Here is a 27,815-nt window from a genome sequence, read left to right as displayed (position 1 = left end):
AATTGTGCAAAAGCTTAAAATACACTTGGTTCTTAGAACTTGCCAACTACAGAGATGAATTCTGTGGGGATAATGGAAAATAGCCAAAGCTGCTGAAAGCGTGAGAGGGACAAGTAAGAAGTTGCACAAGATGCTGCAGTTCTTGTGTAACTGATGATCAGAACAGTTGTTAATACCTCTGTGTACTTGACTGATAGTGTTCTGCCTTGAGCAATGAAGGCGAAAGTCTCCAATAAATGTTAATGTCTTAGACATTTCATGATTTTGCTAAAGCGTAACTGAAGTTTCTAGGAAACAAAAAAAGTGAAAACCATGGTGGATTTGGACCATCTGTTTTAGTTTGAAATTCAAGCTCAGTGTTTTGATATTTTTAAGCTGTTTATCAGTTAAAAAATAGCTTTAAAACTAATAATTTTTGTCATTCTGACTTTTACATTTCATTTTAAGCTGTTGCTTTTGAACAATGGTTGCTCACAGATTCTCGAGAGCATTTGAGACTCTTGACCTTCTAAATTATAAAAAACTAAGACTGAATTCAAAAATTGATACTGCAATTTTGTATTTCCTGGTCAGATGTCTAAATTTACTGAGAGTTAGGGCTGATACTTTTGAAAATGGAAAGGCTCTGCTGAGATAATGTAATGGGAGATAGATAACAATACAGCTTGCAGAGTTTTGTGATTTACTGAAGTGGAAGTGTACCTTTTAGACACTTGTCGTGATCTCAAAATGCATTTTTTCCAGTTCCTAGTGATATGTTCTATTAAAAAATATGCACTTAAGTTCTGTTCATGTCTATTTTCAGCTTCCAACCTTTCTTGAGCTTCAAGTTTCTGTACTACTAAAAACTTATTTTTGTAGTAGTTGCTTATTGTGTCATTTCTAGTCTCTGATTTGGTGTGATTTGGTCACATTTCTACCTCATCCATTTCTTCTGTTCTGCAACACTTCTGACTCTGAAATTAATATTTAAATGTGTGCTTTGAGATAACAGTAGTCTTTATCTTCTCTTCCTGCATGTATAATATTGTATACTTGGATATGTAAAGGTCACAATAGGTCTTGAACTGCTTTACCTCTACACTTGGAAGAAGGAAAGAAAATCATCTGTGTATTAATTAGTCACACTGAAATTTGATGCTAAGCTTACTTGCCAGTGGGAGTGAATTCTTAATTGTGGGAGCCTTAACCAGGCAATAATGTGTCTTGATAATTTGATACACTTTCTGGCTTGATGTGAGGTTCTCTCTGAGAGCATCATGCAAGCTGGTGTGGCATGGGATGCCTCTTTCCGTGACCCATTGTGAGTGGTGTGGAGCTCAGTGGTGCTCTGTATTTGTCTTATCTGAGCACAGAACTGCTTCAGCTGGAGACCAAGGGAAAGGCAACCAATGCAGCTGAGTTTCTTTGTGTTTGGGAGCAGTCATGAAGCTGTCAAATTGTTCAAATGGAGGTGTTGTGTAATATAAATTCGTTTTAAGGCTTTGAATCTCTTGCTTCCTTTTTAATCAAGCAAAATTTCCCTGGTATTCATGCTGTTTTAAGTAACTTTGTTTCCAAAAGAGGTCTGTAGGGCTTTTTGTTGTCTTGGTGCACATCTGTCCTTGAAAATGTAGATTGTGAATGAAAAAATCCTCCTTGTACCTTTTTAGAGGGTGATCAGCCATTAAAACCATAGGTGGTTCTTCCTTTTTTCACCACTGCTACAAACTTTCAGAAGGAAAAGCAGTGTGTTGCTTCTGAAATAAATAAAACCTCATGCTGGCTAGCTAGTTATCAGAGTAAGTTGTAAGCAGGCTTATTATTTATACCTTGTAACCCTGAGATGCTTTCCCCAGTGCATTGCAGCATACCTGTAAGCTGCCAAAGAGATGGTAGTGTACACTGTCACTCACAGTTCCTCTGCATAGCCAAAATAATTGGGCTGGAATTAATTACCTATGCATTTACAGTCAATGATGTTGCTATGTATTTTGAAAAATGATATTTCCAAAATTTGTAAATGCTGTTTGTTTTTTTTAAGCGTATTTCTATGGGAAGAGAAATAGAAAGTAATTTGATTGCTGTAGAATTACATTAATTAGGTAGAAATAAACTTCTCAACCAATTGTTGACAGAAGTGCTGCAGTTTAGTTAAAAGAATTGGTAAGTCTTTTGGAATTCAATTTTATGATGTCTGACTGTTGAGAGCTTAGATAAATAAGATGGGGTTTTGTTGGAGCAACTGGTTTCAAATGCCTTTGTATAACTAAGGTAGGGGAGCAGGGTCAGCAGAGTCAGTGGTGGTCTTTAAAAAGTAATGACATGGAAATTTTTAGTCAAAAAGTAGTAAATCTCAGTAATAGGCTTTTTTACTGTAATTCTTCCATGATACATTTTAATTATCTTTCTGAAAACAATTGATTCTTAGTGTGTGAGTGACTATCCTTTGTATATGTAAAATGCTTGTGAAATTACAGAGAGTAGCCTGAGAATGAAGACATTCCTTCCTCAGACATGTTTCATATGGAGCTCAAGTGTAGCAACTCTTGTTTCCTTCCTTATAATTTCATGATCATTCTAACACCAGCTGTTTAAGGCTTAAACTTTGGATAGGAAAAATTGAGATAAAGTATAGTTAAGGAATAAAAAAGTTTTTCAAGATGATGAGGATATCCAGATAAAAGGTGTTGTCAGAGATGGAAATTTTAATACTTGCATTTGAAATTGCACCAGAATATTAATTTAGCATTGGTTATGACATTATAAATATGTTATTTTTGTCAGTTGTCAATTCATTTTTACAGTAATTTAATAGCAATAGAATTCAAGTATTTTTATGGTTAGTATTCATGAGAAATATCATAGTTACAAACTCTGCTTTCTGTATTATTTCAGTGCAACGTAATTGGCTTCCAGCTGATGTTTTGCAGTTGTGGTAAACTATTGGCAAAATAACATACTGTAACTGTTAAGAATTGAATAAGGCTAAATATTCTTAGGAAATTATTTTAATTAAAATGGGGTGTTTTGAGGGTCCTTAAATCCTTTTGAGTAATTGTTTAAATTAAGTTATGAAGTAGCTTTGCTTTCATGGGAGAGATTGATCTTTGTTTTAATTTGATTTTTGCTTATTTTTTGTAGTAATGGTATGCTATTAAAAAAGAAATCTTTAATCTTTTTTTTACAAAGGTTTGAGAAAATATTGACCACTATAAATGTGATGCTGCCACAGTAGTCAAACTGGATGCCCTTCACCAAATATATGAGATTGTTAAATAATAGATCTGTTTGAAGCACAAAATCAGTAGATGATCTTTTATATTTAATGGGTTCTAAAAATGGGTTTAAAAGGTCTTTTAAAACCTGTTAGTTCTCTCTCCATGTTTTTAGAGTAAATTGCAACCGTTCATGAGATAGTTTGTCTTTATAAGCAGAACTAGGCTGCAGGTTTAGTTACATTTTTCTTTGTTTCCTGAGGAAGAAAAATAAGGCCTTGATATTAGCAAGAGAAGAACAGGACATACTAAACAAAATCTTGTGGTGACTTTTATTCAGTCCATTATTAACCCTAGGTAGAGTGAAATGTGTTACCAAAGCTGGAGTTGATATATCTGTGGAATATTTTGGAGTTTTTTTAGAGAGCTCCTAGAGCTGGCACTAGATAAAGGAATGCCAATAACTGGCCTCAAGTTTTTGCTACAGCTAGGCTAGCTGCCTGTCTTGCTGGGATCCTAGAATATCTTGCCTTGTATATGTTTGTCTTAAATGATACATACAGAAAGTTTATCTATTTTATAAGTATTTGTTTCTGAAGCAGATTTTGTGTATGCATGTTGAACCAGTTTGATCAGAATGGGATGGGTGCTAATTATATCAGTCTTAATACATAGAGTAGTAGTTCTTAACCCGGGTGCCATGATCACAAGATACTATGTGAATACTTTACTTGGACACAAAGTAATTAAATCACACAAAATTGGCCCTGGAGTAGGGAGAATTGGAAGTACCTTTGGAGGAGATGGTTGCTTCTCTAAACAGCTGCTTGTTTGTCAGAATTCATTGCAAGCCTTATTCTTGAAGTCCTCTGTTAACCATTTTTGCTGTTTCTGTATGCATACATTGAATACAGACATGCTAAATGTCTGGCATTCCATGGTATGAGTGTAAAAAGGCTAAAAAACTCCTTTGCTGCAATATGTGGTACATGAGAATAAATACCTCAAGCTTTGTTGTTTTGTTAGTCAATATCAGTGGCTATTTAATGACTGAACAGAGTTTGTTACATCATTTTAAGAAACTGCTTTTTTTTCCTCTTAGGGACGAAACCCTTTTTTTCTGGAGCCAGCAATAATTATAACAGTAACTGATGGAAGTAAATTAACTACTACCAGTGGGATACAGGAAGAGGTAAGATCTAACCTCTGCTTACAGTAATGTGTACTAAATATTGTTTAAACATTGATACTGTTTACAGTAGGAGCATAAGTGGCTCCTCAGAAGAATGCTCATTAATAGCTTAAATTTGCTTGTGTCTTGATTAATTTCAAGTAATTTATTTTAATTTCAAGTAATTTTATGCAATAGTACTATGAAAAACCAAATAACTCTTTTTCCTTCATGTAACAGAAACCTGTGGTGCAATTGTTGGTCTGTTAAATAGAATGAGTTGCCCTAAGGAGTTCATGGCTTTTAAAATATGTTAGCAGAATAAATTGATTTCTATAAAGCATATGTGTCCTTAATTGGTCTTGATAGAGGTTTTTTTTTGTATAGACCCAAGTTAAAGTAATGATTTCCCAAAGGATGTTGCCACTAGGGAATGTGTGAAACATGTACTACTCTCACACTGAGTTCTTAAAAAGATTATAATCAAATGAGTAGTCTTTATAATTCCAGGTAAGAACTGAAGAAATATATTCCAAGTTAAATCTGTAGAGCAGTTTAAAATCAAGATCTTGATATATGGAGTAGCCAGTCAGACATCTGGCTAACTCAGAGGTATGGCAAATGCTGAGGCACTGAACTATTTTAACTTACTGGCCCTTTTGAATTCTTTCCTTAAAAAGATGGAAGTGGTAGGATTGGTCAGGCCAGCTCAGTGCCCATTCCATGCAGTAGTGAAAAAAAAAAAAAAAACCAACCAAAACAAACTGTAACAAATCCCTAAGTTCATTCCCTTTTCAGGGAAAAGGTTAATATCTGACGGTCCATTTAAAACTTAAGAGGACAATTCAGACTTTTGCCTGTGCTGCACCACATTTGACTGTACAGATTAACTTGTACTTTGCTGTTCATTAGTTACTCAGATTTCTCCTAATAATGTATTATATTGCATTGTTACAGCACTTACAGAATTTGTCTGTATGAAAAGTGGTATTTGAGTGGTTTTTGTAATATATATAACTTGAAGAGAGTTAAATAATTGTGTAATTCTGTGTGGACTCCTAACAAGCATAGCTAGTAACTGAAATGGAATTCCTGGATCCATGGTAACAAGTAGGTTATCTGTATGAAATCTTACTTCCATCATACTTTTTTTACCCATTAACTTATTTTCAGATGAATTTTGTGATTGAATGTGTGCAGTCCAAATTACTGAGTAATGTGACACTGATTTCAGAGTCTTCTGCAACATACAGTGCTGTTAGCAGCAGAATACCGTTTTGGGTAATCTTTTAGCTGTGTAAGTCCTTTCTTGAGAAGAATCTCTGTTGTCAGATGACTTGTAAAATCTGGCACTGACATACTGGAGTGAGGAGCACCAAGGTGCTCAGAGAGAAACTCAGTCTCTGGGTAGAGGCTGAGAACTGGGTTTGTTCAGTCTTCAGAAGAGAAGACTGGGGAGTGCTTTACCACCCTCTGCAACAGCTGAGTGGGACTGGGAGCTTGTCTTTTCCTGGAGGTACCCAGGGCTGAGATGGGAGGCAACAGCTGCAAGTTGTCCCCATGGGAAATTCTGATGAGATACCAAGAAAATCTTTAACTGTGTGGGTGATCACACAGTTGTGTGTGATCCAACCATAACTTGGTGTGATCTGATGATATATCAAGAAAATCCTTAGCTGTGTGGTGTGATCAAATTCTGATGAGATATCAAGAAAATCTTTAGCTATGTGGTGTGATCAAATTCTGATGAGATATCAAGAAAATCTTTAATTGTGTGGTGTGATCCACCACAGTTGTGTGTGATCCAACCACACCAGTGGTTGTGGAGATGGTAAAAGCTACATTGGACAAGACCCTGAGCAGTCAAAAGCCTCTGGACTGTGTAAGCGTCATGTGTTCCTTCTGGTGTATGCAGTGCTATGATTCTGTGTTACATTTCCTTTCATCTTTGTTATTCAAAATGATTAGGTAAGAAAGGTGCATTAGTAGTTAAGCTCTTCATTTTATAACAAGAATCAGGACTTTCATAGCCATCCAGTTTTTTTTTTTTTGTTCCTTTTCCTTTTAATGTGAGTACAACTACATCTTAGTCTTCACAAGAAGACATTTTCCTGGAGCGAGGCAACCATTTGGTCGTACATTCACATCCTTAAACTGTTGTAACTTAGGTTGAGACAAGGGGTTTCCTGGTGCCTGCATAAATCTACTAAGTTTAGACTTGGTTCATGAGCAGTGCTGACTGATAAGCGTGTGTGATAAGTGTGTGCTACAACCAGAGTTTGTGTTGTGATGATGTCAAATCAGGCCCAATGTTACAATTTTGTGATTGTTAATTGCATTCCAGAAATGCAGAATTTGCTCTAATAATAGTGAATTAACGTGGGTTTTTTTGTTAAAAATAAGCCAATGTAAAGGTGTTCCATTCCTCCAGAAGGTGAAGTGACCACTGTTGTTCTTGCAAGACAAAATGTGAATGCAAGCAGGTTTGAATGCTTTTCCATGTGTGTGTACTGGGTATGTGTTTCATACCCAGCAAGGGATATGATTTTTTTTCCTTTTTTTGGCCATAGGTGTACTGGTAGAAACAGTCTTAACACTATGGCAGAGAAGAGGAACAAAGTATCGAAGGGTCCTATTACTGTCTTTAAGGGATGATCTTTTGTTTTTGTCAGTGTGTGTTCTATTGATCAGAATTTTTCTCAGTCTACCTTGAGTGTCCTTTACAGTTTCATCTCAAGTTGGACATACAGAAATGAGCTAGAATTAGTACAGGAACACCACCCTGGAGATACGGAAGTTGATTGCCTCTCTTTGGTTCAGTAACAAAGCTTTTTCAATCACTTTGAAATGTCTGTCCTGTTCTTTGGGTTTGACTTCGGGGAGGCTTTTCAGAGTTGGTGTTGGAAGTGATCATATCCCACTGGCTATGTTTTTACTCCTAGCATCGACTGAGGCAGCGTATTTTTAGTTCTTTTAAGGCATATATACAAGATAACCAACAGTGTTGGGCTTTGGTGTTTTGTTGGGGTTTTTTTTAGAAAGCCTGTGAAGCCAGCATGGGACCTGGAGGCAAGTTTTCTCAATGCTTTGTCATTCAGATGAACATTTGCATTCTTACCAATGAAATCAGTTTATCACTATGGGAACACTGTCATTTGCCTTAGTGTGAAGCAGTCAAGCTTAAACCCTGTTTCAGAGCTCTTGCTGAATTCTTCAGATGTCCTGTTCCTATGTGGATTTTAAAACGGCTGTTGCAGATAGAGCCTTGAGCTTCAGTGAGTGCTGCTTTGTCCCTCATGGGTGTGGTCTTTCAGACTGAAAACAGAATTTATATTGTCTATGCAGTTTTCTCCACCTGCACAAGTCAGTAACACTTTCAGTTCTATCCCTTCTGGTGCTGCTTTTTAATGCATCAGTGCCAGTGAAAAGTGCCAGCATCAATTCTATGTTCTGCATGACTTGTTGACCAGACCCTTCCCTGGACTCACTAGTTTGAGTCAGAACTTGAGGAGGGAATGGGCTCATACTGTTGGCAAGCCATCATTAATTAGTTGGCCTCATGTTATGGATTCCTTATGGAGTGGCTTTTGATTCTGGCCTGATCCCTCAAATTCAGTCTTAGCCCTTTCTTCATCTTTCGTTAAGCAAATGTTTAAATGCTTGAAGGGATTTCTTATTTCTCTTCATATTATGAAATAACATATTTTTCGAGTCTTACAATTGCTGAGCTATGTTCTTTTGTCCTCCCTCAACATACTCTCTAAGTAGCATTAAACTTGTCTGCAAGACTGAAATGGAGTTATTAGTGTATTGATACATTCTGATAAATGTACAAATATACAAGCAAAAAGCATGAGCAATGCTGCTTGGTTTCTGTATGTTGCCATTCCTCTGATCTTCCAGTTATGAGAAACTCTTACAGGAAGAATCTGTGATTTTCATGTGACTTCATCCCACAGCTGTTCAGCATTGTCACATTGATCCTTCCCAGAGCTGATCACCTTGCATTGCACTTGTAGCAGTTGTGACAAGTGTCACAACAAGGTTCTGCTTACTGTCAAGATTAATCAGGAACTTGAAATGCTCTATTATGGTTTTTATCATAGTTCCTTCAGTTTTGATTTCTAAACAAATTCTGCAAAAAATATATGGCAAATATAATTAAATGTATGTCCCCATTCTTTTCTTTATTATTCTTGTTAGCAGCAGTTTTTGGGTTCACAGCACTTGACACTGAGCTCCAAAGCTCTTGGTGTGTAAATTCTTAATGTATAACTATCAGCTTAATGAATACTTGGTGATGGCTAATGCTGGCTTTGGAATGGCCAAGTATATCATGTATTGACATGGTGTGTCAGTTGACCTTGATGTCTTTGGGATCTCCTTGAGTTGTCTCTCATGGAAGAACAATTTGTCTTTCTATATGTTATAACTGCATAGGATTGGATGGAAAAAGATGAGAAAACATAATGCTGTTGATAACTGTAAGTAGAGTTTCTCAGTCTGTCAAGAGCTGATGTTCTCAGCTGGGCTTGAATGGTTACCTGTCCTTAGTCCTTCAAGGATGAAAGGCTGTATTTGCTTGGCAGAATGTCAGATGTCTTGTCCTTTTTTTGGGTACCAGAAAAGCATGCAAGGAAGGTTACTTGCCGATAGATTTTTTTTATATTTTTTTGGTACAAGAATAGAAGTTGACTGTAGACATATTTTTGTGTAGTGCCTAGTCTTCTAACACCCTTTTATGAGATGTCCCAAGATGGAGCTGCCTGTTATTACCTGGTTACTAAAGCTTCAGCAGTTCTGTTGGTGCCCTTTCTAGTGGATGAGCCTGTATGTGCAGCCACTGCCAGAAGATCATTACTGTCTTTCTCAGACTGCCCTGCCAGTGCAGAGAGTTCTAATGCTTATCTAGCTTTTTTCATCCTAGGGTCTCTAGGATCCTCTTTCCCATCCCACGATTTTAGACTGTGTTGCTTCTCATGGTTGCATAAATGTAGGTAGAAACAAGGACTGAGAAGAAACGAACCTGCTCACCAGTAACTTTGTACTGAAGAGATCTTCTAGAACACTCTTATCTTCCGCCCCCTCGTAGTTCTGGAATATTTCAGTTGTTTTAAAGGCAGGAAGAGTGGCATAAGGCATGCACTGATTGTATAATAGCATTATCATTGTGACATTTGGGAATGGTTGGGCTTCTGTGTGCTCCGACAAGACAGCTGGTTGCTAGTACTGAGCTGGGAGGACACGTGTTGTCTATATGCAGTCACATGTTGAAGACCACAGCTGGTAAATAACCTTCCCTTAGTTAGTTCAGTCTACCTTTATCTTTGATACTGGTTGTTGAGAAAGGAAAATGTGTGCATGCCTTCATGTTAAAATATGCGTGGGGAAAGAAATGAAATGCAAGATGTAGAATTCTAGGCTCATCTTAGTTTCTGCTAGGTATGCAGTTGCTATGGTAATACAATACCAGTTTAAAAAAAGGTAACTGGAGATGACAAGACCAAGTTACTAATGTCTGTGAATGGGGTGATTTGAATCTATAACTTCGCCAGTATATATGTTAAAGGATGTTAAACTTAACTGGAATTAAATTGTTGGAAGGAAGGTGAGGACATTTGACTTGATGATGATTGCTTTGCATTTTGTCTTACAGTTTGAAAACTTCTGATAGTAGTATGTGCATAATGCAATGGCCAGCTTCTGACTACTCTTTCGTTTTGGAGTTCTCTCCATATAACTAGCTGAGCCAATGAAATATTTTGTAGCTTGAGGTTAACTGAACTCAGGGTACTGTTGGTGTAGGATCTAATGGGATACTTTATATGTATAAATATTCATAGTAAAAAAATGTATATATGCTGCCCGAAGGAAAGCAATGCTGTTACATAGGTGTAACACGTCTGTTTGCAGATCCAATGTACTGTTTGGAAATTGTATATCTTCAGTCAGATCTAAGTAGGAAAGCTTGACTGGCATTCCTTAATACCCACAAGTGAGGATGGTGGAGTGCTTGCAAATCAGTCTTCTTACAGTCAGGATTCCAGGCTGTTAACTAAGAATGTGGCTATGCTTTTATCTTCTTTTAACTGAGTTTCCATTGTCAGGCAGTCGTTGTGGGTCTTTGTGTAGAGGGGAAAGACATGCATGTCAAGCAGTTAGTTATAAACCACTGAGTTCCTTCCTTTTGACCAGTTTCGTGTAAAACATGAAGCATTTGGAGAAAATAGTTCTGTTCTTAAATGTACTCTGTGCTTGCATAAGCAAAAAGAGAAATTCTAGAGGAATCATCAGGTGTGCTGAAAAGTGCGAAATATTCTGATTCTTGGCCACATTTTGAGTAATTTGTTCTTAGTTTCAAGATTGTATCAATAAATTGACTGCTTTTCAAACAATAAGTTATGTGTTTTTCCCCGTATGAGATACTGCAATTGTAAATAGAAATAGCTGCAGGATCTGGTTTTGGAAATCAGGCTTTAATGCTTTCAAGCTATCTCTTAAAAATAAGCAAACAAAAAGCCTTTTTAAACAACTTTCTGTAAATTCTCTAAGCACTATTAACTAGAAATGAAGGCAATATGTAATGAGTGCTTGTGGGATTTGCATCAAGTTTTGGAACAGACTAGTACTTTCTTGCTAGCACTGGAGTCGAGATTTCTTTGAACACGCTGCATGAGAGAAAATGAGGACATGTTGAGTTTGCTTCAGCATGTGGACTTAACTCCCTTGTATTTGGTGTGCTAATGGAACTGTTTGCACCACTTGAGTCATTGCTTTGGGGATGTTTTTCCCCTTTTTGTTGCTGCAGTGCTCCAGGTGAAACGAGAATTTTGCTTGTGCTGACAGTGCTGTCATCAGCCGGGGATGTATCAAAATTTCTGGAACTTGAATTACTTGTTGCAAATCTATATGTTCAGGGCTTCTGTAGTTAAATATTTGGATAAGCTTTCTTTTTCTCACTAATCTGTGTGAAGTATCCGGATGCAAAAAGAGCATCTAGGATCTTCTGAATGCCTTGTGCTGTCCTTTAGGAGCTTGTCTCAGTTTTGTTAACGAGGTATTAAATGTGTGTGGAGAGAGAAATGTGCCTATATAGAGTGAATTGCCATTGCTATGAAACCTAAATTTTTGTTTCATTTAAGAGCTGTGTATTCACAGATTTAAATCCCTTTCCAGCTCCATTTACCTCTCAATTCCCCTTTACCTGGAAGTGAGTTGACTAAGGAACCCTTTCGATGGGATCAGAGGTTATTTGCTTTGGTTCTTCGTTTGCCTGGTATTACAGCACCAGAATCAGAACAGATGACAGGGGTGCCTGTGGATGACTCTGCTATCACACCTATGTGTGAAGTCACAGGAGGTGAGTGCTCTTGTTTCCTTTGACAAGTCATTACTTTCCAAAGTGTAAATTAATTCAGTTTGGTTCAATTAATTGTGATTCCATGCCATGGAATAAGGATTTCTAAGTTCTTGCAGTACTTTTAGAAACTCTCAAGACTGTTATAATAAAACTAAAGGGACTGACAGCAATAAAGCTACAGACAATTAAGTGTAGCCTACCTTGGAAGAGTGAATCTGCTTTCTTCAGAAATGTTTTGTGAGGGAACTTATTTTTTCTACTACACCTTGGTATTGCAATTAGAAATTGTAGTAATTGAGTCTGTTCTGCAGTACAGTTTTGGTTAATTCCTGTCACACCATGGTCTAAAAAAGCCAGAGTGAAGGAAGTGGGTTGTTTTAGGTTTTTTCCCTCCAGAGCACACAGAGTGCCTTTCAGAATGCATAATTATTCTGCAGAATTGGTACCTTTCCCAGTTACAGATCATATTGTTAATATCTTAGCAATTATATTCCATATCAAATTCAGGCATTGAGTTTATTACGTTTTAAAAGTATTCTTCTAGTGCATCAGAGAGGGTGTGATAGAGAGGAAATGAAGAGCTTTGAAAAGTATTCCGAAAGGATTTGCTGCTTTCTGACTGTATGTAGGCTGTACTGGCAAGTGCTTTGACTGAAATTTGTGGACACTTTAAGTGTTGATGTCTGTCACAAGGGGGAGCCCATTTTCCACGAATGAAACCAAGAATTTGGGATAGTCATTAAGGGTCTAAAATACAAACATTTCCAATGAGGCACTTGTCAGTGCTTCACTAGTCTGCCTTGCTGCTTAAAAAAGAGGGAGTGTTCAGGAGAAGCTCTAAATCAGTGATCCATACATAAATCAATGTGTGTGGTGGTTGAACAGTTTTCTATGATCCTAGTTAAAATAAAGGCAGAAACACTGAAGAGGTTTAACTGACTGTTTCGTTCTAGGTCGATCATATTGTGTGTGCTCTCCAAGAATGCTGAATCAATGTCTTGAGTCATTGGTGCAAAAAGTGCAAAGTGGAGTGGTAATAAATTTTGAAAAAGCTGGACCAGATCCCTCACCAATTGATGGTACTTGAAACTTTTTACGCTGTGGTATCAAATAACAGGGATGACTGTCATCAATGCAACTTAGTGAACTTAATATAGTGGATGTCAAGTCAAAAGGGAACCGATTGCAATTTGCAACACTTAAGTACAAAAAGGACTTACCTGTTAAGTCTGAAACTTTGTAGTGTCTCAAAATACTGGCTGTAGCTGCCAGACATTCTGCATTTGGTCAAACCACTCAGGTAATCTTAAATGCATTTATTCATGTCAGGCATAGTTAACGGGATTTATATGTTTTAAGCAGTTTTCAACCAGCTAGGAATGTAAATAACATGATATGGAAAGACCTGGGCTTACCCTTTTTTCTTCAGTGTATTAAAATGCCTGTGGTAAGAGTTAAAATAGCAATTACACCTGTGTGGCATTAATTTCTCGTTCTAAATGGCTTAGCTAGGTCTGTCTTTGGATGTTACTGAGAAGTTTGTGAGTTTTTTTAAATTTTACCTTGCTGCAATAAAAATTCTGGCAGTATTAGTCATGTATGACTTTAATGCTTGGATTTGAAGGTTCTGTTAATGACAATGGAGGGAAAAGAAACATAATGAAGGGTTCTAGATAATTGTCTTTCTAGGCTTTCATCCTGTAAACATCCAATGCTTATTTGGTTTCTCAGTTTGTGTTTTTGCAGGCATGCTTACTGACAACTATCTGCTATTCTTAGAAATAATATTAACTGCAGGATTAATAATTAATTAATAATTAATTAATTCCCTGGGTTTATAAATCTTTAACTCTTCACAGAAGTTATTAACTATTGTTCTTGAGTTTTAACACTATTTTGACGCAAAGCCTTTTTCTTCTGTAGATGGGCAGATGGAGATATCCAGACCCTTTGGACCCCAACCTTGGCACAGCTGTCACAAACTTATCTATGTCAGACCAAACCCTAAAACTGGGGTTCCTATAGGTCATTGGCCTGTTCCTGAATCTTTTTGGCCAGATCAAAATTCTCCAACACTGGTATGTACTGAAGATAAAGGGTTTGTGCATGCAGGAATATTCCAGTATTTCCTATTCTGATTTTTTTTCAAATCTTGACGTATGTATTGCATTGTAGCAAATGTGGAAGCAGTGTGACCCAAGGAGTGATGCATACAAGCCTATAAACTACTGATGAGCAAATAACATGGGGTTTTCTTTTTAGTAACTTTGAAGCATTAGGAAACTGCTTGTAACAGATTTTTGACTCAGAACATGTAAGTGTTTGTTTGAATCCTGTTAAATATCAAATGGTGGCACTTGGTAAAAGCCTATCAAATTCTATTGCCTTGTAGAGGTTATTAATAAAAGATAGTATGATCTTGACAACTTGAATCGCTGTGGTAGTTCTACTTTCATTCTACCAAGTGAATATAATTTTGTCTGCTATTGTGCAGTATAGCCACAACTTCAATTTATCCAAACTGAGAAAACCTCAGCTTTTAAATTATTAAGGATTAATTTGTTTCTTTTTCACAAAAGAATATATGCCACTGCTTTTTTGTCTGAGAACTAGTCATTAGTATAGTATAATGCATTTTTGTGTTTCTGTTTATACTTGAAATCATTAAAGTAGAAATACTGCAGTTGTGTAATGGTTACCTACATTTCATGATGACTTCTGATGAATTCTTCTGGGTTTTTGATATGAAATGGATGTGCTGACTAATACTCACTGAACTTCTTATAAATTTTATCTCTTGGTTATAAAACAGATGAAGTTGTTTGAAATCCAGTTTTTTGAGGAGTGATTATGAAATTTTAGTCATATTTACAGGTTTGGATGTATTTGGCAGCTGTGACCACATTGATTAAAGGCTATGGATGTCCTTCTGAACTGAAAGCATATATTAATAAAAGTAGATTTTCTGTAGTCATTTAAAAAACCAAGATGTCATTATGTAGTGAATATTTGAAGGCTGTTTTGTAGGAAAGCTGATCCTGTGTATTCTTTATCATCGCTGTCAGTAGCATATCTGCCTCCATTTGCTGTGTAGAGTCTGTACAGTTTGCTATTCCAGATCTTAATCAAGATTGATAAAATAGATCTTGCCAAGTGAAGAGTTGTTGAATGAAATCTATGAAAAGCCTGAAGTTGACTTACTCAAATGGCAAAAAGATGAGATTTTTTTCTGTTGTAGTGTGTATAACTCTCATAACTATAAAGTACTGTCATGTACAGCTGAATTCTTGCTGACATCAATTGAAGTTCTGAGTTGTACCTTTCTCATGCAGTGTTGGGGAGCTAAGTTGCTGATAGCATTTCAAGACTTGTATTTCAGTACTGTTCTAACAGTAGTGTTCAAACACAGCATATGTTGTAATCAGTGTGTGTGTATGTAGCATATCTTGTCTGCCTAAGAGTTCATAGTTGAATACTTGACTTTGCCTGCCTGTTACCTGATCTACAGTGGAGTGGTCTCAAACAGTGCTATCATGAGAACTGTGGCTAATGACACCATTAAGGCTTTCTTAAATGTATATGAAAGTCTGCTAATAATTATGCTGGCAGATCAACATGTAAATGGCTGCTTCAGCTGCTCAGAGGTAAAAATAGGTCTGCTGTCCAGCAAAGGATTATTGAACTTCTCAAGTCTGAGTAGTCAATTTCTTTTGCAGCCTTTTTTTTCATAGTCTGACCTTGGTGGCTTGGTCAGAAACTCCACCACAACTATTTATTAGTCATATTCTTTGAAGAGCTGTTCTTTGTCCATTTGGTTGGGCCTCCTGTTTGGTGTCCAGTTGGAGAGCCCACCTTCCTCAGGGTAGAGACACTCAAAGCAAGACCAGCTCTCTTGGCAGATAACTTGTTTGGGTGGCTTATCTTAAAATGGAGAGTCTAGAGCTTAGACATAAAAGAATTGCTTTCAATGTGAAGTGGTATGATGGTCCGAGAGACCTTTTGTTTCTCTGCTTCATCTTGTGTATTTGTGAGTTGCTTTTTTGGAAATAGAGTAAATGGAAGGAGGCTTCCCAATTGAGCTCTTACTCAGATTCTAGTGGCCTTGGGGAAAGGCTCAGATTAAGTACAACAGCTTATATTCCTCCCTTCAATGGAAAGTGTACAGCTCCAATTTTCATCACATTGAAAATCCGCTCACCCTTTTGGCAAAAGAAATTTCAAGTTGTTAACTTACAGTTGAAACTTGAAACACAAAGGCCTTTTTCCTGTGATTAGTAAAAAGATTTAAAAAATCCAAACACTGAAATTTCTGGAATTGAAATATTTTTTTTTCTCAGGCCTAGTTAAAATGTGAGTTTTTAAGGTTTGTTTTTTTCTGAATTCACTCTACTCTTGATCTTTATAATTGTTTGAATTTTGTAGCTGTTAAATTTGCCAAGAAGGAAAAGCTCCTGGCAAAGTCAGCAAATGCAGAAGTACAGCACTTGCTTCTGTAGGGAATGAAAATGGACATGTCCTCGAGTAGCACTGAGGATGTTTTTTGTCCCCACTAGGACTTACTCCCATTTGTTCAGCTTTTGGGTAAATGCAAGAAGTCTTAGTTGCGTATTGCTCTAGACTTACTATGTGAAGTAATTGTTGTTTATTTAGAAAACAAGATTCCTTCAGAATAAGACAGTGCTAACATCATAAATTGCTTAGGACTCATTAACAGTAAATGAATCCTGTATTGAGTAGGTTCCCTAAATACATGTGTTTTCAAAGAATCTGTATTGCTTCAGTTGTCATAGCACAAATGTATTTTAATTGTTGTGCAGCCTTATTAACAGTGGAATACTTTGTTTAGCCACCTCGCACGTCTCATCCTGTGGTGAAATTTTCCTGTACTGACTGTGAACCGATGGTCATTGACAAACTGCCTTTTGATAAATATGAATTAGAACCTTCACCACTGACCCAGTTTATCCTGGAAAGAAAATCCCCTCAGACCTGCTGGCAGGCAAGTGGAATGCATGCTGAATTGAAGTCTATGGAACGCTGTTTTTCATATATCTTATTCTATAATCAAATAGAATGTAAAGTCTCAGAACACAATACTTGGAACGTAAATCCAATGTAATGTGTTTTATTGCAGGTGTATGTGAGCAATAGTGCAAAATACAGTGAACTTGGTCATCCTTTTGGTTACTTGAAAGCTAGTACAGCGCTGAATTGTGTGAATTTATTTGTGATGCCTTACAATTACCCAGTCCTGCTTCCACTGCTAGGTAAATACCACTTCATACAAATTTGCTTATGTGGTAGGTAATTGAAACATTGATATAATCTAAATAGATTACTGCAGTTAATGCCAGTATTAATAATACCTGGAGAAAGGTACAATCAGTAGCTTCACTTGTCTCCAATTGTCTGGTCTTCATGACTCAGACTCAGTGTGTAAGATGATTTCTCAATCATCATTTGCATATATGTTTTGATCTCACTTTCATTAAGAGATATTTTTCTTAATCTGTTGTCTCAATACCAATTAAATTTGATAATTTATCAGGTTCTATTTTTGGCTGCAGCGTTAATCTTGTATGTGCTTGGCTTAGTTGTATATATGTTGATTTGTAGATAGTAATTTAATCATGGAGGAATTTGCATTTCTTCAAGAGTTTCTTTAACTAGAATTTTATTTTTTAGGGAAAAAAAAGATGCAATGCTATCTAGACATGCCTTTCATTTTGTTTTGCTTTGCTTTTTTTATAACCATTAGATGACTTGTTTAAAGTACACAAGGCAAAGCCTACGCTGAAATGGCGTCAGTCATTTGAAAGCTATTTGAAGACAATGCCTCCTTATTATCTTGGGGTAAGATGACTGTGTTAAAATTTCTGGATTATAGTTGTCTTTCCACTATGGATGTAGTCTCTATTTTAAGTAGAATCAGTATTAATTTAAGAGAGAATAGTTAAACTTCATACATAGTGAGTGTTTTCACTGGAGTCCTGTGGGAGGCTTGAGACATGAATTTTCTTAATTTAATAATACACTGGGACTGGGCATATAAATGATATTTTTGTTAACTGATTGTGTATTAATTGAACTATTTTAAAACAACAAAAAATGATGCCCTGAGTGTCTTTTTTTGTTGTTGTTCTTTTTGAACTTTCAGAACCTCAGGTTCTATTTGAAATGGGTACAGTTAATTGAAGTATGTATAAAGTTAAATATGACCATGCAATATATTCCATGTTTCAGCCTTTGAAGAAAGCTGTGAGAATGATGGGAGCACCAAACCTTATAGCTGACAATGTGGAATATGGACTTAGTTACAGTGTCATTTCATATCTCAAAAAGTTGAGTCAGCAGGTAATGTTGAAGCAAAAGACCAGTAAAAACTTTCTCTAATAGCAGGATAATCTTAAAATACTCAAGTTCAGTGGCTTTGTAGGAAAAAAGAGCAGAAATATCAAGTTAATACTTTGCCATAAGCAATTACCAAAAAATAATTTTGGTTTTTCAACTGAAGGAAAATGCAACATTTAAATACAGCCTTTATAAACTGAACTACATAGAGACAGATAGGAAGTACAAGTTGAGGTTTTTTCCTATTTAAGGAGCATTTTCACTTAGCAGAGTGTTAACATACTTTTGTCCAAAAAAACAATGTTGTCTTTGAAGATGTGTTAGTGTTTTTCAGGAAATAGGGATTTGTGCTTGATGCATCAGAATCAAAGTGTTCTTTCTTTGACTTGTGGTATGAAGTGGAAAGTGTTCAGTAAATAAGATAACTGGCATAACAGAATATCTAATAATGATACAGATGTAGAAATGTCAAGTGACTGCTTGAAATTGCTGACTGTTCAGAATAGTGCCTGAATCTTTGACTAGGCTCCTGCACCAGCTAAAGCATTTCTGCCCTGCTACCTCCACTTTTGAACTGTGCATGTTTAGCTTTGCGTTCAAGATAAAAAAAAGTAAACTTGAAACTTCAAGGAACAGTAGTGCCAAGTACTTGTAACTTAGGTAATGAGTTTTATGGACCTGCTTTTTCTTAAAACATAAATGATTATTTGAAGAAGCAAATGTCTTAAAGTCTAGAGCATATCCTGTTAAATTGTAGTCATATTGCTCACTAATCTGTGAACTGATGTCTCAGCCTAGACATCTTGGACTCCTCTAAGATTAAATGACATGCACTGCAAATTGTAGTTAAAGCTTTTGTAACTTCTGACAGGCCCTGCCAGTAAAGACTCAGTATTCTCAATACATACTCAAATTTTTGAGTAGTCTATAAATTTATGTGGAATTGCAAAACCAAAATTGGCAGTTGTATTACTAAATTCTTTTTGGCTCTTTTCACTGTATTCTGTCAAAACGCTGGCATTTATGAACACGTTTAATTTTGGTACAAATCTAACATAATATTGGGGGCTAGGTCTGTCTGGTCAACCAGTTGGTTATTTTCATATATTTCAGATTTTTAAATGTTGTGACCATTTGAATTGAGCTTTAAAAAAGTTGATACGATTGAGTGACTGATTGCAACTACTGTTGTGGGAAAATCAGTCTTGTGAGTTGTGACTGTTCTCTACAGGAACAGCTGAACAGCATACGAGTACAGATAGATCTGCAGAGAATTACTGGTCAAATGATGGCATTTTATGAAAATAAAAGCATTGCATGCATATTGGTGCTTAGATACTCTAATGGGCAGCAGAGGAGAAATATGCAGAAAACTGTTCACTATATTTAAAACTGTAGTAGGCATTAAGTGGTTATGTATTAAGCACTCCTTAAGCACTCAGCCTGGTTATGGTCATCATAGTGTGTTAGCACTTTGTTGAATCTTGTAGGTAGGAATTTAAAATGAATAAGTCTGACTAATCCTTTTAAGAGCATATTGTCAATTTTATTTATTTATTTATTTCAAATTAAGGCCAAAATAGAGTCCGATAGAGTCATTGGCTCTGTAGGCAAAAAGGTAGCGCAAGAGACTGGAATTAAGGTCAGAAGCAGATCACACAACCTGTCTATGGCACATAGGAACGATTTTCAACATCTGCTACAGGGGATTACTGGGGAAATTCCTCATAGACCTCTAGACCTCAATATGAAGGAGTATGCTGGGTTCCAAATAGCTTTGCTGAATAAGGTAAGCACCACTGTGTGTAATGTTGTTATTTTCAATATACTTCCATTGAAATGCTAGATATTGTTTCTTACGTGGCATTAATTGGAATTTCATTTACTGGAACCATAGGATTTGAAACCTCAGACATTTAGAAATGCTTATGACATACCCAGAAGAAATCTTTTGGATCAGTTAACACGAATGAGATCTAATTTATTGAAGAGTACTTGCAAGTTCCTCAAAGGACAAGATGAAGGTTAGATAACAATTTATATTTTGTCTGCCTGTGGTGTGATCATTGCTAAAAAACAATGTAACAAATAATGTAGTTCTTTAAAACTTGGTGGATGTCTGCTCTTGGCATTAAACTGCATGGATTTTTTTTTAATATGCTTTATCCTTACCTTATTGGAAGAAAAAACGGTGAGAACAGAAGATTGCTGATTCACTGCTTTATCCTTAGGACCATGTGAGGGGACTTGGGCGTTTACAGAAGGTTCTTTGTTCACTGTTTTTCCTGACTTTCATGGATGTATCTGATAAAATCAAAGGCCAGTTCTGAACATTATGATCTCTCTCGGTAGAAGTGGATTATGAGCAGTGGGAAAGTAAGCTAGCTCACTGGATGCTGCCACTGTGATTGTTTTTGCCTGTTGAGCCAACAGCAAATGGTTCAGTAGTCACTAATTTATTCCTTTACCTTTTTTCCTGTGTCTTCTGGAACTGCTTTGTGGCATTTAACCAAAGATGTTGAAATAAACAGATTGAGAAGGGCAATGCAAGTGAAAGCTTGTGCTGCGTTAGTGGTGCCACTACTTAGGTCAGATTAACATCTGTACATTCCACATTACATTATCACTTTGTCAGAGTAGTTGTTCTTCAGGGAGGAGGATTAACTCATCTTAGGATTTTTTTTTGTATTTTTTTCCAGATCAAGGCTTGGCAATTCTAAAACTAGAACAAGTTTAAAGTCAGCTCCTATGGTTTTTTAAGAGTTTGTTGATTTACAGTGATCAAAAGTCACCCTTGCTCTGGGGAAATGCTGGCCTTGACAATTAAGTTTTGGATTGCTAAAATTGGACAAAATTATGTAAAAGCTGTGTGCAGCATGGTATTCCTCCTTTGCTTTAAAATATCTTTTGTTTGTAGTAACGTTTTAGTTCTAATTTATTCCTAGTCTGTTTTTCCATCCATTGCTCTGTTGTAAAGTTGGGACACATTGGAAAACTAACGTCTGTGCATGACACCTTTGGCTTATTTGTTGTCAAAATGATAAATCCTCAAGACATGTACTGATTCTTTTGAGCAAGTCCCCTGAAGTGTTATAAATACCAGTTAGGCAAGAAAAATGGTGAGCTTTGTACACCTGTTTTGTTAATGCATATCATAAGTCTGAACACTGGAGATATGAAATGGGTATAGACTAAATTCTCATAATGTGAGCAGTACTGTGTATTAATTAACTCCTCTGTTATAACAGATCAAGTTCACAGTGTACCTATAGCACAAATGGGAAACTACCAGGAGTATCTAAAACAAATTCCTTCTCCACTCCGAGAACTTGATCCTGATCAACCACGAAGGCTTCATACATTTGGCAATCCATTCAAATTGGACAAAAAGGTGACTTTTCTGTAAAGCTTTTTAAAACATGTGCTTTTGTGTGTCTGTTACTGCCTATGTTGTTCTTTGAGTGGTCTGTGGGAGACACCCTTTCAAATACTTGTAAAAGAAATGGCTGCAAACTGCCTCAGTTGTTCTTTGATCAGTAGTATCTTATGGAGGGCATCCTTTATTGGGAAATCAGTATTATGTCTCTAAATTGTATTATAACTGAAATATTTGTCTCAAAGTTGAGTGTCTTGGCTGTCTCTTTTATCCAAATCTCTTAGAATTGACCAAACTGCCAGTAACATTTAGAGGCCTTGTATTAAATATGTGAGTCTTTTGCAACTACTGAAAAGGCAGTTTGGTGGCCCACTCCCCTACCTTACCTGGCAGACTGCTGGATAAGGGCCTTAAGCACATTTATCTGGTCTTGGTTGACAATTTGGAATTCCAAACATAATGGCATGTTGTATGTAACTCTTACACATGCTAAACATTAGTGTAATGTCAGAGCATTTATTGTACCTTATGTTACGTGGTTTTGGTGTGAAGCTTAAGAATTCTTCCTGTTAAATTAATTTCAGGGAATGATGATAGATGAAGCAGATGAATTTGTATCAGGACCTCAGAATAAACATAAAAGACCTGGAGAACCAAATATGCAAGGGATTCCAAAAAGACGACGTTGTATGTCCCCCCTGCTCAGAGGGCGACCACCAACTCTTCCAGTTGTCAATAACCACATTGGAGGAAAAGGGCCCCCAACACCAATTGCACAAGCACAGCCTGACCTTATTAAACCCATTGCTATTCACAAAAGTAAGTGAATCTTCGAAGTCTTTAAAGTTTGTTTTTAATTTATCTGAAAAAGCTTATTTGTGTAAAAAAACCTGCTGGTTAATTTGTGAAATATGGCAATTTTATCCCCCCCTCTTGAAAATAAAGTACTTAAATGTGTGTCTGGGGCTAATTACAGAGTTCATATAGTCCTTTGGATGGAAGTCTTCCATATTAACTTCTAAGTGTAAACAATGCATTTCCTCTCTCCTGAGGAGACAGTGTAGACAATGAGAAGAGTTTTCTTCCTTTGCCTGGAAATTTAGATACTCTAGAAGTATCACAGCATGAAGTTATCACAGCATGAAGTTAGTTTGAATTTTGCTCTTGAGCAGTGAAATCACTTCCTGAGTGTGAAGCTGAGGGGCTGTATAACTCTTATTCACTGGTTAGGTAAATTTGGTTAGTTTGATTTAAAGGGAGAAAGACACCATGTCATAAAATCATTCTTTACAGGTAGTTTTTCTTTTGTTGGTAGTCCACATAGTAATTTCCTTTTTTATACAAATAATATACCTGTGATTTTTTTTTTTTGAAAGTCATTAATTGCCAGGAGATAGTGACAGGCTCAATGTTATAATCCACAAACAAGCTTTCTTATGACTGGCATGTACGGTGCACTCTGTGAGCTGGAGCATAGTTTTAAGAGTCTAATGCTGATCTGGCTCATTCACTTGTATGAAATGATAAGGAATTTAAACCTAGCAAGTGTAATTTTTGTTTTTTTCAGCATTGGAAACAAATAATGAAGTTGGAGTTGATGATGTCATTGAGAATCACAGTACAGATCCCCTTTCATCAGATGTTTTCCCAAATGCTGTGGATTCAGAGTTTTCACTGTCCTCTTCACCATTCAATTCCTTGGATCGACCAACAGCTCCTACAGAGGATGTAGGCCATGAACATTTAGGGAATAATTTGAATGTTGATGGGTTTTTGGAGAATCACGAGGAATCAGGTAGTAAAGAGCAAAGTCCAGAAGAGAACTTGACAATGTCTTCACCTAGCAAAGGGAAAAAAACAGTGCACTGCAGGAGTTCCAGAGAGATTAATATAGAGCTAAGAGCACAAATTATGAAAGAGATCCGAAAACCAGGAAGGAGTAAGTATACTGAATTTCTTTCAGATAATTGGCATGAAAGTTAAACAAAGAATTCATGTTAGATCACTATTTTAGAAGTGTACTGGACCATGAGACTGAAGCAAAATTAAATTTAAAGCTGAAAAGATTTGTTTTAAAACCTCTGCTAAAAACTTACTGTAGGAGTCTATTAAAACATTGCTATACTTATCAGTGTTCATGAAAGTAATGTTTTTTATATCAATACTGGAATTAACTTGATAGGTGTTAGTAATATCCTAAGGTACAATATCATGTACTTTTTAATATTTTTTCTCATTAAATAAGATGTTCTTGCTCCACTTGATAGGAGGTACAGCTTAAAAGTTTACAAACATTGAATGTTGCATTTCACTCAGATCTATTAAAACAGATATCTGTGTAGGCATCTTTTAAATAACTGGTGTTTCTGTTCTCTTGACATTTAAGAATATGAAAGAATCTTCTTTTTGCTGAAGCATGTGCAAGGAAGCTTACAAACCCGACTGATATTTTTACAGAATGTTATAAAAGAAGCTTCAAGGTAGGTAACAGGATTGTATTATTCTTACAAAACTGCATCATGTTGTGCCATGTATAATTGCTGGACAATCATGCAATTGTTTGAAACAATGCTTTGCACTGCAAGTAAATAATTCCCCATGAAAGAGCAGAAAAGCATAAGCTTTTTGAGGTGTTGTTTGTAAAAGCTTACCTTTTTCCCTTGGATTTTGGCTTAAAGATGTTGGCAACTGTAACTGCCAAATCCCTGTAAATGTAGATGGACAATGGTATAGAAAGAGAAGGTAACTTTAAAAAAATAATTCCAGTTAAAGTTCAGGTGAGTGTGCTGCTAATTTGAAAATGTAATGGAGCTGCCAGTTACTTGGAATTAGGTTTTCAGAAACAGCATCAGCTCAAAATCTTGTCCTAAAAATAGTTTTTAAGTTCAGGTATGCTCATAAAGATATGTCTCTACTCTTCAGCATACTTCATTCAGAGATAGCGTAGTCCTGTCTGAGACTTTGGAAATGGAGGTGGCTTTTCTCTGAAGAAGAGTGACTTGATAAGGATTTAAACCCTGTGTTTTTCATCCAGGTAGAAACTGTTCCTTACAGTATCTTTAGACTGTCCATACTTAGCTTTCTACATGCTTACTGAGAGGGAAAAAAGGAAAAATGTATTAGAACCAATAGTGTTTGAGTTGCAGGGAATGAGCAATTCCAGGATCTTGCAGGGATTGTAAATATAACCAGAACTTTGAGGCTTACTTTGGAAACCTCAAAGAGTAGCTGCTTCTTATTCTCTAATATGTTTTGTAGTGGTCAGCTCTTTTCCTGTGGCAGTAAGCAAATTTCATTATTAAAACCAAAATAATTTTAGAAGAAAACCATGCCTCTCAAGGTATGCTGCTTGTTGGACATTGATACAGATCCTCCAGCCTTCTATTGCCAGCTCAGTGGGGCATGTAAATTTATGTAGAATGTACTTTTCCTATAGCAACCATTGCTGTATTGTGCTTTTGCTTGATTTTTACATTGCCTGTCAGAGTTGTTCTGTATGGTCCAAATGTTCTTCCTCACTGTCACAGCACACCATAACAATACTCACCATAACAATACTGTTACTCTTGGAGTTTGTGGCAGCCCTTAGTGGGGTTGGAATTTTTGTGCTGTAAAATTAGGCTTTTAAGATGACCTGTAACTCTAATTTCTCTTACACAGTCTCTTTATTCCAGCTATCTTTAGTTGACAATTCTACAAAATTTGGCAGTGGTTGAGTGTTGCTCTTGGATGCATCAGGGATTGTGAGAGGCTTGTGATCTGGAAATCAGGAGAGGTATCATGTCTCTGTGAGCCAAGGGCATGGACCAGGATGCCTGACTGGAACTAGAGGCTTCTGCTGGGGTGTAGTGAAGTCACAGGACTGAACTTGGGATATAGTTCAAAATATTTTCATTGCTGCTTGTCTTTGAACACACATATGGCTACCAAAGCATTGGTCAGAAGTGGCTTCTCAGAAGTGCAGAAATGTTGCAAGGGGGAGGGTTTGGCTGGAAACAGCTAGGAGTTGTACTTCCTGAGATAGGGGTGTAAACAGAGGTGACAGAATGGCCTACTGATCAAATTTATACAACTGATTGGAATAGAGCTGCAGAGACTCCAGAGGTATGGAGTTTGGATGCCTGTATTTTCCTTTAATTTCTTTCTCAAAGTTTTAACTTGTGTTGTTTGTCAGGAAATCTGCTTTGCACTGTGTAATGGCTGTTCCTCCACCAGTACCAGCTTTGTTAACTTGGGTGAATGCATCATGAAGGCATGCAAATAATCCCTAAAAGCTGTTTGCCAACTTTAGGATTATAGTTCTTTTGATGTATATTTTATTTCTGTACTTCAGAACTTCACTTCTGGAAGCAACAAACTCTTTAACTGTCTTTTTCCTGGATTTCTGAGGTAGCTGAGTGATGTTCAGCTACAATAAACTCTTGTAAATGTAGTTTTGTATTCAGCAAATGGAAAAGCAAGTTAGTGGTTTAGGAGAATGTTAGGAGACGGTGTATGTATACAAATAAGGTATGTGTATACCTCATCATGCCCTGCTCCTGAAGTAATAACTGAAGTTTCCAGAGTTCAGTTAAAGTTTTGTCAGTGATGTTTCATGTATTACTCTGTGTATCCGTTGTAATGCTTTCTTTTAAATCCAGGTTTAAAAAACGAATGCTGATAGAACAGCTTGAGAGTTTTCTGGAAGAAATCCATCGCAGATCCAATCAGGTCAACCATATCAAGAGCAGCTAAGAAACTGCACATGGGAGAACCACAGCAGGGCACTGCTGTTCTTACTTGCATTCATTTTTGACATGCACTCTTATCTCAAGTTCCTGTACCTGAAAGAATGAGAAGCTGCTCAATAAAATGATGAGAAGTATCAATCATCCTTTTTTTTTCTTCACTTCTGTTATTTTTGTAATGTGAAAAATACCACAAAAACATTTTTATTTAACTAAATTGAGAACTTCTTGCTTGTCATGGACATAAGTGTCACTTGCCCTCGGGTTCTATTTTTCTTAATCTAACCTTCAAAACTATCACCTCTTAAGGTTGAACTTTGCCAAAAAGTTGCTTTGTAATTTTCAAAAAGTAAAAAGCACATACATTAAACAAGGTAATATTTTGTATATACAGTTATTTTGGATATATTATTGTAAGTTGTATAAATGTATTTTGAAAAATATTTAAGAAAAGCACTTTTGTTATTCCATCAATAAAATCTCTATTTTAATCTTTGTGTAGGTTTGAGTATAGTTTTTATCGAAATTATTTGTTTTGCCTTCCCTTTCCAGAGCTTGTGTTCTGTTGTCAGTGTTAAAGACTGAACAGTGGGTTTGTATCACTGGATGTTCTGCTCTTAATCAGAATGAGTGAAAGAGAGATAATGCTGAATTGCAGCTGCAGTATATCTTGTGTACTTTGCACTTTTGATGGCCAGCATAACAAAGTGATGTTTTATAAGCACATCTGTAGCCATGACAAACCCTGTGGTTTTATTCAGGGATACAGTGCAGTAAAGCAGGGGAAAAGTAGCCTTTGAGGAAGGCTGCACAGAGGTTTTCTGTGTCAGAAGATTTTACGGGTTTACAAGTGTGGGAACAGCCACAGAGTGCTGCTGCCTGGACACAAAATATCATTGATTGCTTTACTGGCCACATCTTTCAGCTGTCCTGGATGCTCTGGGTTATCTGCAAGGCTTTGTTTGATTCAATGGGAGCTGATTAAAACAGTCCTCCGGTGCTTTTCTTGGGAGTAGTGGTTTGCTGTCTCCACCCAAAATCTTTATGGGCCTGGGTTTCTGATGCTTGTGCCATGAGTTGCTGAACACTTGCCATATCCCAACTTTTGTCAGGATGCTGAAAACCAGCCCCCATTTTTCATGATGCCAGGAGTCACATTCAGTGTTTTTCTGGCATGTCTGTTCTATGTTGTGTATGCCTCAAAGACAGTAGAGGTAGTGCTGCTGCCTCTTTTAGCACTATTTGTTTGGTCACTGAGTGGGTATTTCTGCTTCTTACCTGCTTTGTCAAGATCAGGCTGCCCCTGGCACATGGTAGAATCACCATCCCTGGAAGCGTTCAAAGTGTGCGGGTGTGGTGTTTAGGGACTTGGTTTAGTGGGGGACATGGCAGTGCTGAGTTAATGAACAGACTATGATCTAAGAGGTGTTTTCCAACCTTAATGATTCTATGATTCTGTGTCAGTTTTGAAAATGCCTTTCAATTTCATTTTCTTTTCACAGCATTTCACTGCTTGCTTGTTACCTTCTATATCAGCTGGGTTATAACTGTCTGAGGTCAGGCTGAATTTCAGTTTTATTCCTAAGCTTTGGACTTCAGGACAAGGAAATGAAATTGTGCTTGAAAAATAACA

General features: G+C 36.7%; 1 protein-coding gene across 2 annotated transcripts in view; it reads left to right on the top strand.

Annotated features, from left to right (window-relative positions):
• The window catches only part of INTS6 (integrator complex subunit 6), a 39,209-nt gene extending 12,532 nt beyond the window's left edge, over positions 1-26,677 (top strand). Inside the window, exons 5-19 of one of the 2 annotated variants that reach the window (XM_054651591.2) lie at positions 4,300-4,389; positions 11,545-11,728; positions 12,682-12,807; positions 13,652-13,806; positions 16,575-16,727; positions 16,863-16,995; positions 17,487-17,581; positions 17,972-18,082; positions 19,653-19,868; positions 19,977-20,103; positions 21,328-21,470; positions 22,040-22,274; positions 23,023-23,394; positions 23,842-23,935; positions 26,096-26,677. In XM_054651591.2, the coding sequence (XP_054507566.2) occupies positions 4,300-4,389; positions 11,545-11,728; positions 12,682-12,807; positions 13,652-13,806; positions 16,575-16,727; positions 16,863-16,995; positions 17,487-17,581; positions 17,972-18,082; positions 19,653-19,868; positions 19,977-20,103; positions 21,328-21,470; positions 22,040-22,274; positions 23,023-23,394; positions 23,842-23,935; positions 26,096-26,189 (2,328 nt within the window). In that variant the 3' untranslated portion in view covers positions 26,190-26,677. The remainder of the gene's footprint in view (positions 1-4,299; positions 4,390-11,544; positions 11,729-12,681; positions 12,808-13,651; positions 13,807-16,574; positions 16,728-16,862; positions 16,996-17,486; positions 17,582-17,971; positions 18,083-19,652; positions 19,869-19,976; positions 20,104-21,327; positions 21,471-22,039; positions 22,275-23,022; positions 23,395-23,841; positions 23,936-26,095) is intronic. The other variant, XM_077173715.1, reaches the window with a different exon arrangement.
• Positions 26,678-27,815: the final 1,138 nt, after the last annotated feature.

The sequence above is a fragment of the Agelaius phoeniceus genome, chromosome 2 (genome assembly GCF_051311805.1).
Source record: "Agelaius phoeniceus isolate bAgePho1 chromosome 2, bAgePho1.hap1, whole genome shotgun sequence".
Lineage (NCBI taxonomy): Eukaryota > Metazoa > Chordata > Aves > Passeriformes > Icteridae > Agelaius > Agelaius phoeniceus.
This window is presented reverse-complemented; position numbering and strand designations above follow the sequence as displayed.